This window comes from Pseudonaja textilis, chromosome 7, assembly GCF_049901715.1.
Source record: "Pseudonaja textilis isolate UNSWEBS1 chromosome 7, rPseTex1.2, whole genome shotgun sequence".
Taxonomy (NCBI): Eukaryota; Metazoa; Chordata; class Lepidosauria; order Squamata; family Elapidae; genus Pseudonaja; species Pseudonaja textilis.
The window spans coordinates 1205155-1220528 of NC_141996.1; the positions used below are offsets into that span (position 1 = coordinate 1205155).

At 47.7% G+C, this 15374-nt stretch overlaps 2 protein-coding genes across 2 annotated transcripts in view; one reads left to right on the plus strand and one right to left on the minus strand.

The window, feature by feature from the left end:
- The window catches only part of ANAPC15 (anaphase promoting complex subunit 15), a 416731-nt gene that overhangs the window by 362338 nt on the left and 39019 nt on the right, over positions 1 to 15374 (minus strand). The window lies entirely within an intron of this gene.
- Positions 1 to 15374, plus strand: part of ARAP1 (ArfGAP with RhoGAP domain, ankyrin repeat and PH domain 1) — an 85191-nt gene that overhangs the window by 50911 nt on the left and 18906 nt on the right. Inside the window, 10 exon segments of the mRNA XM_087936893.1 lie at positions 7 to 142; positions 1606 to 1708; positions 2748 to 2943; positions 4755 to 4794; positions 6281 to 6360; positions 6363 to 6443; positions 7407 to 7619; positions 9632 to 9737; positions 11109 to 11256; positions 11433 to 11519. Coding sequence (XP_087793019.1) covers positions 7 to 142; positions 1606 to 1708; positions 2748 to 2943; positions 4755 to 4794; positions 6281 to 6360; positions 6363 to 6443; positions 7407 to 7619; positions 9632 to 9737; positions 11109 to 11256; positions 11433 to 11519 — 1190 coding nt within the window.

Genomic DNA, 15374 nt, shown 5'->3' on the forward strand with positions numbered 1-15374 from the left:
CTCCAGAGTTCAGCCGCCGCTGGTGTCAGCTGCACGAGGGTCTCTTCAACTACTACGAGAGCAACACGCACACCGTCCCCAACGGAGAGCTCCGGATGCAGGAAGTCGTCTGTCTCGCCACTCCCCCGCCGGACACACATGGGTGAGCCACCGGCTGATGCTTCCATCCCGGTTGGGGGGTGGGCGGGAGATTCAAACAGGGCGGGGCCCTGTTTGAATACAAAACATTTGCTAGACCAAGACTTGAATACAGCTGCTCATCGGTCTGGAACCCGCATTTAGGCATCTGATATTAACGCAGTTGAGAAAGTCCAGAAATATTTCACAAGAAGAGTTCTCCACTCCTCTACTCGTTGCAGAAGACCTTATGCCACCAGACTTGAAATTCTAGACCTAGAAAACCTTGAATTACGCCGTCTTTGGTCTGATTTAAGTATAGTACATAAAATCATACATTGCAATGTCCTACCTGTCAATGAAGACTTCAGCCTCAACCATAACAACACAAGAGCACACAATAGATACAAACTCAAGGTAAACTGCACCAAACTTGACTGCAGGAAATACGACTTCAGCCACAGAGGGGTCAGTCTCTGGAATCCTCTACCCGACTCTGTAGTTTCTTCCCCAAACCCCAAAAACTTTAACCTTAGCCTGTCTACTATTGACCTCACCCCTTTCCTAAGAGGTCTGCAGGGGGCGTGCATAAGCGCACCAACGTGCCCACCGTCCCTGTCCTATTGTTTCTTTTTATTTTTCTTACATGTACCCATTTCATGGATTCATAACTATGTATATACTTATACCTATTATCTTGTAAGCGATTGATAAAAATAAATAAATAAAATAAACAAATTAAATAAATAAATTAAATAAATACCAGAACTTCCAGGAGGGCCGTTTTCCGCCTCCACCCAAGTCCGGAGGATTCCCTCGGGCCTCTGGGAAGGCAAGAACCGCCTCCCCCGGGCTCTGGAAGCCAGAAACAGGCCCGTTTCCGGACTTTCAGAACTTCTGATTCGGCCCATGTTTGACCCTCCCAAAGTGGGGGTTTACAGAGAGGAGAAGGAGGATTGTGGGGTCCTGGGTGCTCTCTGAACTGGGTCGTTTTCTTGCAGAATTTCATGACCCAACTAGGGAACACCGTCTGTGCTAGAAGGCGGTAGGGTTTGTAGAGAGGGAGGAGGGAGGAGGAGGAAGAGGATGGTGAGCGTCCTTGGTGCTCTCTGAGCTTGGTTCTCCTCCTCCTCCTCCTCCTCCTCTTCCTCTTCCTCTTCTTCCTCTTCTTTCTCCTCCTCCTCCTCTCTTGCAAACCTTCCTCCCTTCTAGCACTGATGATGTTACCTAGTTGGGTCATGAAACGTCTGCCAGAAAACCACCCAGCTCAGAGAGCACCCAGGACCCCACAGTCTTCCTCCTCTTCCTCTTTCTCCTTCTCTTCCTCCTTTCCAGAAACCTCCTATCCTTCTAGCATTGATGACGTTCCCTAGTTGGGCTGTGAAACGCCTGCTCGGCTCAGGGACCCCCAGGGACCCCCAGGGACCCCCCGGCCCTCATTCTGCTCAGAGAATCCTTCCTACTTCTGTCTTTCGTCTCTCCTTCCAGGTATGCAAATACCTTTGAGATGTACACGGAGGCGGAGAGACTCTACCTCTTTGGCCTGGACAACCCCAAGGCCATCCGGGAGTGGGTCAAATGCCTGGCGAAGGTGAGCACCCACCTGGATGGATGGATGGATGGATGGATGGAAGGGAGGGAGGGAGGAGAGGGAAGAGGAAGGAGGGAGGAAGGAAGGGAGGGAGGAGGAAGGGAAGATTGAGGGAGGGAAGGGAGTGGGGAGGGAAGAGGGAAGGAGGGAGGGAGAAGGAAGAAAAGAAGAAAGATTGAGGAAGGGAAGCAAGGGGAAGGAGGGAAGATGGAGGAGGGAGTAAGGGTGGAAAGGAAGGAAGGAAGGAAGGAAGGAAGGAAAGGAAGGAAGGAAGGAAGGAAAGGAAGGAAGGAAGGAAGGAAAGGAAGGAAGGAAGGAATGAATGAATGAATGAAGGAATGAAGGAATGAATGAAGGAAGGAAAAGATTAGGGAATAGAGGGGGAGAGAAGAGGAAAGAAGGGAGGGAGAAGGAAGAAAAGAAGAAAGATTGAGGAAGGGAAGGGAAGGAGGGAAGATGAAGGGAAGGAGGGAGGGGAAGTAAGGGTGGAAAGGATGGAAGGAAGGAGGGAAAAAGATTAGGAAAGGAAGGGGAGGGAAGGAGGAAGAGGAAAGAAGGGAGGGAAAGGAAGAAAAGAAGAAAGATTGAGGAAGGGAAGCAAGGAGGGGGTCAAGATGGAGGGAGGGAGGGAAGGAGGGAGTCAGGATGGAAAGGAAGGAAGGAAGGAGGAAAAAGATTAGGGAATGGAGGGGAGAGAAGAGGGAAAGAAGGAAGAAAAGAAAGATTGAGGGAGGGGAAGGAGGGAAGATGAAAGGGGGAGGGGGTAAGGGTGGAAAGGAAGGAGGGAAGAAAAATTAGGAAAGGGAGAGGAAGGGAAGAGGGAAGGGAGAAGGGAGAGAGGGAGGCATGATGGATGGAAGGAAGGAAAGAAGAAAGGGAGGAATAGAGGAGGGAGGGAGGGCGGAGGGAAGGGAAGGGGTTGATATTGAACCGTAGTGACCGTATGAGCGCCAAAAGAAGGAGGGGGGAGGGTTAGGGGTGTCTCTCTTTACCTGCCCCTCCCCTCCTAACCCCCTCCTCCCTCCCTCCCTCCCTGCAGGCCTTACTCCCTCCGGCGGCCGAAGGGCTCCTGGCCGGGGAGTTTGAGCGCCTGGGGCGCCTGCGCTACAAGGGGGGCCTGAGCCTGGAGAAGGCCAAGGAGGGCTGGTTTGCCCTGGGGGGCTCCACCCTCTACGCCCTGCTGGACGGCAGCGACAAAGAGGAGCCCATTCAGCTGCGGAAGCTACAGGAGCTCTGTGAGTCCCTGCGCAACCCACCCCGGGCCGGCTCAGCGTCTCAGAGAGCCGTGGCAGCTCGCTTAACGGGCTGTGGCGACTCACTGAATGACCACCAGGAAAAGGGGGCAAAATTGGGTTGGCCAAAGGACGGAGCCCTTTTACGTCCAGGGTGGGATTCTACCGGTGCGGACCGGTTCTATAGAACTGGTGGTTATGATTCTGTCCAGTTCGGAGAACTGGAGAATCGTGGCCCTGGCTGGGCTCTCCCTCTCCACCTGCCCCTCCCTCCCCTCCCTGTCCAGTCAGTCCTTATCATGCATGCCCGACATTGCTGAGTGCGTCCTCCCCCACCCAGGCACTCCTTAAGGTATTTCTTCCCCCTCCTCCCAATGACCAGCTGTTACAATGACCAGCTGTTCTGACGACCAGCTGTCCCGACAATCAGCGGTCCCAATGATCAGCTGTCCCGACAATAAGCTGTTCTGACAATCAGCAGTTCCGATGATCAGCTGTCCTCGCGATCAGCTGTCCCAACAGCCAGCTGTCCCGACGATCAGCTGTCCCGACGATCAGCTGTTCTGACAATCAGCTGTCCCGACGATCAGCTGTTCTGACAATCAGCTGTCCCAACGATCAGCTGTTCTGACAATCATCCGTCCCGATGATCAGCTGTTCTGACAATCAGCTGTCCCAACGATCAGCTGTTCTGACAATAAACTGTTTTGACAATTAGCTGTTCTGACGATCAGCTGTCCCAACGATCAGCTGTTCTGACAATCACCTGTCCCGACAATCATCTGTCCCGATGATCAGCTGTTCTGACAATCAGCTGTTCTGACGATCAGTTGTGCCGGGATCCCCCTCGCAGTCTTACTGCTTCACCCAGGAGTCTTCCCTGGGGCCTAGGCGGCAAAAGGGGGCACGGGGGATTCACTCAGGGTGGACACGCTGACCGATGGCGTGGGTGGGTGGGTGAAGTCCAACTCATTGGGTGCTTCTAGTTTGACCCACCCATTGCTCTCCTTCCGGGGTCTAAAAACTTGGCAAATGATGGAGTGAGAGAGGGAAGGAGGGAGGGTGGGGGAAAGGAAGGAAGGAAGGAAAAAAGGAGGAAAGGAAAGAAGCAGAGAGGGAGGGAAGAAAGGAAGGAGGGAGGGAAGGAAGAAAGGATATAGGAGGGAAGGAAGGATACAGGAGATAGGGAGGAAAGGAAGGAGTGAGAGAGGGAGGGAGGGAAGGAAGGGAAGGATACACAGGATGGAGGGAAGGAGGAAAAGAGAGAGGGAAGGAAGGAAGAATACAGGAGGGAGAGAGAGAGAGGGAGGGAAGGAAGAAAAGTGAGAGAAGGGAGGGTGGGAACGAAGGAAGGATACAGGAGGGAGGGAGAGAGGAAAGGAAAGAAGTTAGCATTGATAGCGCCTCAAAAGAAGGAAAGAAGGAGGGAGGGAAGAAGGGAAGGAGAATGAGGAATTCTGGGAAGTGAAGTCCACAAGCCTTAAAGTGGCTCACTTTGGAGACCTCTCCCCCACCTCTGCTCCACTTAGTGACCTGCAATCCCATCCATAAAGCAGATTTCACTGCGGAGGATACAATTCCCTTTTCGGAATTCCGAAAGGAGGGTTGCCTCTCCGCCTGGGGAGGATGGGAGTTGTAGTCAAAACCATTGGGGACCCACAGAATTGAGGGGGGTGGCTGCTGAGAACAGCGCTGGGAAGGGGGTCCCGTTTGACGCCAGTGGGACCTTAACACCCGAGTTGATCTGTGGGATAATTAATGGGCTTAATTAATTAACGTCTTGCCCTCCATTCATTCTTATATTTGCTTCGCAGCCCTCGAAAACGACGTCCTCGTGCTGGTCGAAAGAAGAAGGTAAGCGGTTCGTTTAACGACGGTTCGAAGTTGCAATGGGGCAGAAAAAAAAATGACCTACAACCGGTCCTCGCACTTGCGACCGTTGGAGCATCCCTGTGGTCATGTGATTAAAAATCCGGGCCATTGGCCTGTCTTTGTGACCCTGGGCAGAGTCTGGGATCGAGTGGATCCCCTTTGGGGATCTTCCCAGCTGACTTCCGACGGTGAACTGGATTCGCTTAATGACCACGCGCTGCAGGGAGTCATCCAGCAGGGCAAGAAGGTTGCCAAATTGGGAGCCGCTCACTTAACAGCTGCCTCACTTAGCAACCGAAGTTCTGGCCCCCGTTGTGGTCGTACGTTGAGGACTACCTGTAAAGATGGGGGGTTTTTTTCTTTCAAGGAAATTAAAATTTGAATTGAATTGAATTAAAATTCAAATATTCAGGGTTTAATTTTGCCTTTTCAGTTTTTTTATTTCAATTTTATGAAGAAGGGAGGGAGGAAGGAAGGAAGGCAGAACCGAGAGGAAGGAAGGATGGAACAAAAGAGGGAAGGAAGGAAGGAAGAAGGAAAGAAGAAAGGAAGGGAGAAAGAACTGAGAGGAAGGAAGGAAGAAAAGAAAAGGAAGGAAGGAAGAAAAGGGAAGGAAGGAATGACGGAACAAAAGAAGGAAGGAAGAAAAGAGAAGGAAGGGAGAGAGAGAAAGAAAAAAGAAGCGTGAGAGAAAGAAAGAGGGAGGGGAAGAGAGAAGGAGAAGGAAGGAAAGAAGGGAGAAAGAGAAAAAGAGAAAGAAAAAAGAAAGCGTGAGAAAGAGAGAAAGAAAGGGGAAGAGAGATGAAGAATGGGAGAAAGGGAGACAGAGAAAGAAAGAAAAAGAAAAGCGTGAGAGAAAGAGAAGAGTGAGAAAGAGGGAGAGGGAAAGAGAGAAGGAGAAGGAAGAAAAGGGAGAGAGAAAAAGAGAAAGAAAAAGAAAGCATGAGAAAAGAGAGAGAAAGAAAGGGGAAGAGAAGAAGAATGGAAGGAAGGGAGAGAGAGAAAAAGAGAAAAAAAAAGCGTGATAAAGAGAAAAAGGGAAGAGAGAAGAAGAATGGGAGGAAGGGAGAGAGAAAGAAAGAAAGAGAAAAAGCGTGAGAGAAAGAGAAAGAGAGAAAGGGAGAGGGGAAGAGAGAAGGAGAAAGAAGGAAAGAAGGGAGAGAGAAAAAGAAAGAAAAAAGAAAGCGTGAGAAAAAGAAAGAAAGAGGAAGAGAGAAGAAAAATGGAAGGAAGGAAGAGAGAGAAAGAAAGAGAAAGAAAAGCATGAGAGAAAGAGGGAGAGGGGAAGAGAGAAGGAGAAGGAGGAAGGAAGGAAGGAAGGAAGGAAGGAAGGAAGGAAGGAAGGAAGGAAGGAAGGAAGGAAGGGCTAGATGAGGGTTGGGGTCACAGAGAACATTATGCCCAACCCACTGTGGCATGACCTGCCTCCTCCTCCTCCTCTTCCTCCTCCTCCTCTTCCTCCTTCCAGAACGCTGTACATCCAGGGTGAGAGGCGGCTGGCCTTCTTGGGCTGGGTGGGGGCCATCCAGAGAGCAGCTGGCAGCTCCGGGAGACTTTGCCAGAACAACAACTCACCGAGATGGACGTGCCCATCATTGTGGACAGGTGCATCGACTATATCACACAGTGCGGTAAGCGAGGAGGGGGGGAGGGCCGCCTTGGGGGCAGGGAGGGAGGCCCCCAATTTCCTTCCTTCCTTCCTTCCTTCCTTCCTTCCTTCCTTCCTTCCTTCCTTCCTTCCTTCCTTCCTTCTCTCTCTTCCTTCCCGTTCTTTCTCCTTTTATCTCTTCCTTCTTTCCTTCCCCCTTCCTTCCTTCCCATTCTATCTCCTTCCTTTTATCTATTTCATTCCTTCCTTCCCTCCCTTTCTCTCTTCCCTCTCCCTCTTTCTCTCTCTCGGTCTCTCTCTTACCCTTATTTCTTTCCTCCCTTCCTTCCCCTTCTCTCTTCCCCTCTTCCCCTTCCTCTGTCTTTCTCTTTGTCTCTTACTCTCATTTCCATCAATCAATCAATCCATCCATCCTTCCTTCCTTCCTTCCTACCCACCATCCTTCCCCTTCTCTCTTCCCCTCTGCCTCTCTCTCTCTCTGTCTCTTACTCTCTTGTTTCCTTCCTTCTTACCTTCACTCCTCTTCTCTCTTCTTTCCCTTTTCCTCTTCCTCTCTCTCTTTGTCTCTTATTCTTATTTTTATCCTTCCTTCCTTCTCCTTCTATCTTTTCCTCACCCACTTTCTCTCTTTCTCTCTTCTTTCTCCTCTCTCTCTCTCTCTCTCTCTTTCTTTCTTTCTTTCTTTTCTTTTCTTTCTTTTCTTTTCTTTCTTTCTCTCTCTCCCTTCCCTGCTCCCTTGCTATCCAAAGCAACTCTGTCCAACTTTACCTTGCAATAAAAAGTAGAAAAAAATTAGAAATCTAAGGAATAATTTCAAACCAAAAGAATTCGACGCGGGGAACCCTTGAGTTACAACCTGTAGTAGTTATGGTTGTAAGCTGTGCCCGTCAAAAAGGGGTTCATCACTTGACCAGATCCAACGTTGTGACGGGTTGATGGAAAACCCTTTGCAAGACCTTCACCTCCTCCTCCATCCCCCCCGCAGGACTGACCTCGGAGGGCATCTACCGGAAGAGCGGTCAGAACTCCAAGATCACCAGCCTGCTGGAAACCCTCCGCAGAGATGCCCGCAAGGTCCGGCTGAAGGAGGAGGACTACCAGGTGGACGATGTGGCCAACACCCTGAAGAGGTTCTTCCGGGACCTGCAAGAGGGGCTCTTCACCCAAGACTCTGCCCAGGCCTGGCTCAAAATACCCGGTAAGCGGGACGCTGCAGGTGTGTACTCCTTGACTTACATCTGTTCGTTCAAAGTTACAGTGGCATGGAAGAACGTAGACTTACAACCACGTAGACTTACGACCCTTGTGTTAAAAGTCTTGGGATTGAAGAGCCGACCAGCGGTGAAGCTGATGCAATAAGAATGACTCAGCATAGCGTGGGTGTTCCCCTTTAAGACCCTGAATGGGTTCTATCCCTTTAAGAGGTGTTTCTATAAAGGCAGCCATTAGAAAGTGTTCTCTCTCTCATTGCCTCCGGTATTCATTGCAGAGTTCTCTGTGTTAGATTAAAAAGTTTGCTTACCTGTAAGTTAATTTGCCTACCACATACATGTTTGCATATAACTGTCTTTTAGATAAACCACTGTTAAATGTCTTAAATCTCTGTGTGCTAAGTTTTGCTCCCGGGTTGTCTCATAATAGGAATCACGTTGCAAATGCTCTGACAGTGTGGCTGATGCAGTAGGAATGAATCGGCATAGCGTCGGTGTTTCCCTTTAAGACCCTGAATGGGTTCTGTCCCTTTAAGAGGTGTTTCTATAAAGGCAGCCATTAGAAAGTGTTCTCTTCTCTCTCTCTCTCTCTCTCTCTCTCTCTCTCTCTCTCTCTCTCTCTCTCTCTCTCATTGCCTCCAGTATTCATTGCAGAATTCTCTGTGTTAGATTAAAAAGTTTGCTTACCTGTAAGTTAATTTGCCTACCACATATATGTTTGCATATAACTGTCTTTTAGATAAACCACTGTTAAATGTCTTAAATCTCTGTGTGCTAAGTTTTGCTCCCGGGTTGTCTCATAATAGGAATCACGCTGCAAACGCTCTGACAGTGTGGCTGATGCAGTAGGAATGAATCGGCATAGCGTGGGTGTTTCCCTTTAAGACCCTGAATGGGTTCTGTCCCTTTAAGAGGTGTTTCTATAAAGGCAGCCATTTGAGGGCATGTCCTCTTCTTGTGTCTGGTATCGCATGGGTGCTGTGTTTTGTTCCCGGGTTGTCTCATAATAATAGTCACACTGTGAACGCTCCGGCACGTTGCAGCCTTCCCAGGGTCACCGGATCAGAATTGAGGCTCTCGGCAACCAGCCTGTATTTACAACGGCGGCCATGTCCTCGGGGTTACACGAGCGCCGTTCGCGGCCTCGCCAGCCGGCTTCCAACAACCGTGGAGGGAGCCAGATTGGACGGCAGGAGTTCCTTATTCACTTGCAGCGATTCGCTTAACAACGGCGATACGAAATCTGGCATGACTCCCTTAGCGACTGCCTTTCTTAGCAACAGACGTTGGGTGGTTGTAAGTCAAGGATTACCTGAAATGTCCCATAGAGCTGAAAAAGGCAGGCTTTCCAAGAAAAAAAAAAGTGAGGTGCAGGCAGTCCTTGGCTTACGGCAGTTCATTTAGTGACCGTTGAAAGTTGCCACGTTGCTGAAAAAAGTGACTTGGTCCCCTTTTTCATCCTCATGACGGTTGCCGCATCTCCACAGTTTGCGTGATCAAAATTCAAATGTTTGGCAGCTGGCATGTACTTACGACGGTGGCAGTCATGTGATCCCCTTTTGGGGTCAGTGGGGAAGCCAGATTCACTTAACAACCGTGTTACTCACAACAACTGCAGTGATTCCCTTAACAGCTGCGGCAAAAAAAAAATCAGTAAAAAACAGGGTGAAATTCTTCTAACTTGTCTTGTTTAGCAACGGAAATGTTGGGCCTTGAGTGCTGCGGTGGCCTGGAGGTGGAGCTCTCGCCTCACAATCAGGAGGCAGTGGGTTCGATCCTAGGGAGAGGCAGATGTTTCTCTCTCTGAGCACAATGAGAATATATCTGGCTGAACAAAACTCCGCTCTGGTGACAGGAAAGTCATCTGGCCAGTAAAAACACTCTGCTAGCTCCATTCAATGGCCCAGACTCCACACCGTGAGGGATTACGGAGTCATTAAATGAGGATGAGGATGTTCATGACTGTCCCTTGTTCCCTGCCTTGTGCTCCTCTTCACAGCTGTGGAGGACCCCACCGAAAGGATCAGCCGATACCGTAGGCTTCTCAACAGCCTCCCAGTTGTCAACAAAGCCACCCTGAAGGCGCTGATCAACCATCTCTACCGGTGAGTGGTGATGACGTTGGAATGGGCAGCTGGGAGGCCTTAGAGGTCTTCTAGTCCAACCCCTGTCCAGGGAAGGAACCCTCAGACCATCCTGTCCAGTTCTTGATGGACCACCACAACTTCAGTAGCAAGGTTGCTCCACTGCTTTGTAGCTCTAGGAGATTCCTCCTTATTTTGAGTTTGGACCTCTTTCTTTTAAAGCTTCCAGTCCTTGGTCCTTGTCTCACCCTCGGGCATTATGGAGGATAAATCCATATCTTCTTCCCTGGGATGGTCCTTCAAGAATTGGAAGAGCGCTCTGTGATACCTTCAACCTTCTCTTCTTTAGGGCTGGATAGACCTTCCTTTGGGTTGGTTCTATGTTTGGGATGCAAGGAAGGGTATTTTCCTGGCCCCACTTTCCCTGTAGACCTGGGTTGTCCAACCTTGACCCCTTGAAGACCTATGGACTTCAACTTCCTGGATGGGGAATTCTGGAAGTTGAAGTCCACAAGTCTTCAAGTAGAGTTGAACTTCTGGAGTTGAAGTTCACAAGTCTTAAAATGGAGTTGAACTTGTGGAGTTGAAGTCCATAAATCTTAAAATGGAGTTGAATTTGTGGAGTTGAAGTCCACAAGTCTTAAAGTGGAGTTGAACTTGTGAAGTTGAAGTCCATAAATCTTAAAATGCAGTTGAATTTGTGGAGTTGAAGTCCACAAGTCTTAAAGTGGAGTTGAACTTGTGGAGTTGAAGTCCACAAGTCTTAAAGTGGAGTTGAACTTGTGGAGTTGAAGTCCATAAATCTTAAAATGGAGTTGAACTTGTAGAGTTGAAGTCCACAAGTCTTAAAGTGGAGTTGAACTTGTGGAGTTGAAGTCCACAAGTCTTAAAGTGGAGTTGAACTTGTGGAGTTGAAGTCCACAAGTCTTAAAGTGGAGTTGAACTTGTGAAGTTGAAGTCCACAAAACTTAAAATGGAGTTGAACTTGTGAAGTTGAAGTCCATAAATCTTAAAATGGAGTTGAACTTGTGGAGTTGAAGTCCACAAGTAGAGTTGAATTTGTGGAGTTGAAGTTCACAAGTCTTAAAGTGGAGTTGAACTTGTGGAGTTGAAGTCCATAAATCTTAAAATGGAGTTGAACTTGTGGAGTTGAAGTCCACAAGTCTTCAAGTAGAGTTGAACTTCTGGAGTTGAAGTTCACAAGTCTTAAAGTGGAGTTGAATTTGTGGAGTTGGAAGTCCACAAGTCTTAAAGTGGAGTTGAACTTGTGGAGTTGAAGTCCACAAGTCTTCAAGTGACCAAGGATGGACACCTTTGCTGTAGACCCTTCCTGAGACAGACGCATAAGGATGGGCTCTATGTTCCACAGCTCTTGTGTTGGCTCCTTCGCAGGATCCAGTGTTTTTCTGACGAGAACCAGATGACCACCCACAACCTCGCCATTGTCTTTGGGCCCACGCTCTTCCAGACGGACGGCAAGGACTTCAAGGCTGGGCAAGTGGTGGAAGACCTCATCAGATGCTACATGGAGATCTTCAGTGTAGGTTTGGCCAAGAACGGTGTGGGCCGGTGGGCGTGACACAGATTGGGTGGGCTGACCCTGGGACAGGAGGTGGGGAAAGCCTCAGAGGTGGGGTGGTGTGTGTGTGTGTGTGGAGTTTGTTGAGGGGGCCCTCATTGGCCTGCGTCTCCCATCTTCCTCCTTCCGCCCCACAGGTGGACGAGGAAGAGATGAGGAAGCAACAGGAAGAAATCCAGGCCATCTTGAAGATGCGCATCGCGGGGACCTCCAGCGGGACGCAGGTAAGTTGAGTCGCGTGACTGCAGAGCCGGAAGGGACCTTGGAGGTCATCTAGTCCAACCCCCTGCGAAAGCAGGAGACCCTATACCAAATGGTTGTCCAATCTCTTCCAGTGTTGGGGAATTCACAACTTCTGGAAGGCAACTTCTGTTCCACTGGTTAATTGTCCTCGTTGTCAAGAAATTTCTCCTTAGTTCCAGGTTGAATCTCTCCTTGTTGAGTTTCCTTCTGTTGCTTCTCCTCCAGCCTTCAGGGGCTTTGACTCCCCTCTTCTTTGGGGCGGCCCCTCAAATGTTGGAAGTCTGCTATCATATCCCCCATAATCCTTTTCATCAAACTAGCCCTGCCCAGTTCCTGCAACCCAGTTCATCGTATGTTTTAGTCTCCAGCCCCCTAATTATCTTTGCTTCTCTTCTCTAACAGAATAACAGAGCTGGAAGGGACCTTGAAGGTCCTCTAGTCCAACCCTCTGCTCAGGCAGGAGACCCTGTACTATTTCAGACAAGTGGCGGTCCAATTCTTGGTTGGTTGCTTGCATCTCTTGAGGTGTCCGTGGCTAATGTTGTGCCTGACCAACAGAGGTAGCAAGCTTGTAGTTGGATTTGACCGCAGTGAACTTGTTTGGGCCATTAAAAGTTGGCTTGGGTGTTTCCAGGTAGAGGAAATGGGTCAATCATTAAGTGGGTGGATCGTGTTCTGTGTGAAGAAGAATTCTATCGATAGTTAGATAGATAGATTTCTTTTATTGGCCAAGTGGGATTGGACACCCAAGGAATTTGTCTTTGGTGCAAAGGCTCTCGCTGTACATCAAAGAAAAGAGACATTTGTTAAGAGTCAAGAATTATCAGGTGCAACACTTAGTGATAGTCATGGGGAACAATGGAATAGAATAGAAAGATATAGGAATATAATTGAAATAGAATGGAATGGGATGGGATAGAGACTAGAAGAGAAGAGAAATAGAATTAGAATAAGGAAAGAATAGAATAGAAGGGAAGGGAAGGGAAGAGAATTGAATTAGAATTAAAATTAGAAAAGAACAGAAGAAAATTCTTTATTGGCCAAGTGTGATTGGACACACAAGGAATTTGTCTTTGGTGCAAATGCTCTCAGTGTACATAAAAGAAAAGATACATTCGTCAAGAGTCCAGAATCATCAGGTACAACACTTAATGATAGTCATAGGGTACAATAAGAATAGAATAGAAATATGGAATAGAATAGAATAGAAATATGGAAGAATAGAATAGAATAGAATAGAATAGAACAGAACATAGGATAGGATAGGATAGGTTAGGATAGGATAGGATAGGATAGAATAGGATAGAATAGGATAGAATAGGAATAGAATAGAATTCTTTATTGGCCAAGTGTGATTGGACACACAAGGAATTTGTCTTTGGTGCAAATGATCTCAGTGCACATAAAAGAAAAGAGACATTCGTCAAGAGTCCAGAATCATCAGGTGCAACACTTAATGATAGTCATAGGGTACAATAAGAATAGAATAGAAATAGAAATAGAATAGAATAGAAATATGGAAGACTAGACTAGAATAGAATAGAGTAGAATAGAATAGAATAGAATAGAATAGAATAGAATAGAACAGAACATAGGATAGGATAGGATAGGTTAGGATAGGATAGGATAGAATAGGATAGAATAGGATAGAATAGGATAGAATAGGAATAGAATAGAATTCTTTATTGGCCAAGTGTGATTGGACACACAAGGAATTTGTCTTTGGTGCAAATGATCTCAGTGCACATAAAAGAAAAGAGACATTCGTCAAGAGTCCAGAATCATCAGGTGCAACACTTAATGATACTCACAGGGTACAATAAGCAACCAAATCATATGATGAAACAGTCCATATAAATCGTAAGGATACAAGCGACAAAGTTACAGTCACAAGTGGGAGGAGATGGGTGAAAGGATGGGAGGATTAATAATAGTAGTGCAGACTTTGTAAATAGTTGGACAGTGTTGAGGGAATTATTTGTTTAGCAGAGGGATGGCGTTTGGGGAAAAACCTCCCCTTGTGTCTAGTTGTTCTGGTGTGCAGGGCTCCATAGCGTCGTTTTGAGGGAAGGAGTTGAAACAGTTTATATCCAGGATGTGAGGGGTCTAGATATTTCCACAGCCCTCTTTTTGACTCATGAAGGATACAGGTCCTCCATGGAAGGAAGGTTGGTAGCCATTGTTTTTTCCTAATTCCTCTGTAGAGTCTGTGTCTGTCCTGTTGGGTTGCAGAACCGAACCAGACAGTGATAGAGGTGCAGATGACAGACTCCATCCTTCCTCTGTAGAAACGGATCAGCAGCTCCTTGGGCAGTTTGAGCTTCCTGAGTTGGCGCAGACAGAACCTTCTTTGTTGTGCTTTTTTGATGACATTTTGGATGAACGCACCTTTTGTGAGAGAGAAGTGGGTCAGATGTCGGAGACCACTGGGCAGTGGGACAATTTGTCTGAAGGCAGATGGGGGCACTTGTGACGGGAGCGGCGTTTTTATAGCAAGAGAGTCAAGGCCCAACATAATTCAGGGTCCAGGAAGTGGGTGGGGACCCCCCACAGAAGTCCATGACCTTGAGCTGACCCCCAAAAGCTTTTGACCGGTTCAGGCAGAAATGCAGAGTTTTAGAGAGGGTGCAAACTACTGCAGGGATGTGTGGCTGCTATCAACCACCACAATTGAATGGGAGGAAGTGAGGGGTCCTCGATGCCCCCTGAGCTGGGTGGATGGATGGAAAGAGGGAGGGGAGGGAGAGAGGGAGACACACACACAGAGGGTGTGTGTGTGTGTGTGTGTGTGTGTGTGTGTGTGTGTGTGTGGATGCATGGATGGATAGACAGATACAAAGATAGATGGACAGAAAGATAGATAGATAGAGACAGATGAGAGAGATTTGATAGATAAGAGACTGAGAGATGGATAGATAAATACCCTCTTTCCCTGAAAATACGGCCTACCCTGAAAGTAAGTCCTAGCTTGATTTTTTTTCCACGTGCGCCCAATGGAAACCCTACCCCCAAAATAAGCCCTAATTAAGATCCCTCCCACTTCTGAGTGGATGGGTAAAAATTAAGCTGGGGTGGGGATGCGGGGGTGGTGGAGCTGCCCTGCTACTTCCCTTTGGACAGGTGTAGCCAGGCCTCTCACACCTCCAGACACCTGCCTTGCCGGCCCATTTCTTCTGCAGCCGGCAAGGCTGGCCAGGCTTCCCTGAAGGCCTCTGGAGCTGAGAACAAAGCTCAGGATCGATCCAGAGCTCTCTTTATCGGCTGCAGAGGCCTTCAGGGAAAACCTTGCCAGCCGCAGAAGAAGTAGTTTCGGAAGGCCTCGGACAGCGAAAAGGAGGCCGGGGACGACGTGCACAAGTGAGGTTAGTCAGTGGAGGACATCCCCCGAAAATAAGACCTGGTGCCTTTTTTGGTGGCCAAATAGATAGATAGATAGAAAGATAGATAGAGAGAGAGAGAGAGAGATAGAGAGATAGAGAGATTAGATAGATAGAAAGATAGATAAAAAGATAGATAGAAAGATAGAAAGAAAGATAGATAGATAGATTAGATAGATAGATAGATAGATAAGATAGATAGAAAGATAGATAGAAAGATAGATAGATAGTTAGATAGAAAGATAGATAGATAGATAGATAAATAGATAGATAGATAAGATAGATAGATAAGATAGATAGATAGATAAGATAGATAGGTAGGTAGATAGATAGATGATAGATAGATAGATAGATAGATAGATAAGATAGATAGATAAGATAGATAGATAGATAAGATAGATAGGTAGATAGATAGATAGATAGATGATAGATAGATAGATAGATAGATAGATAGATAGA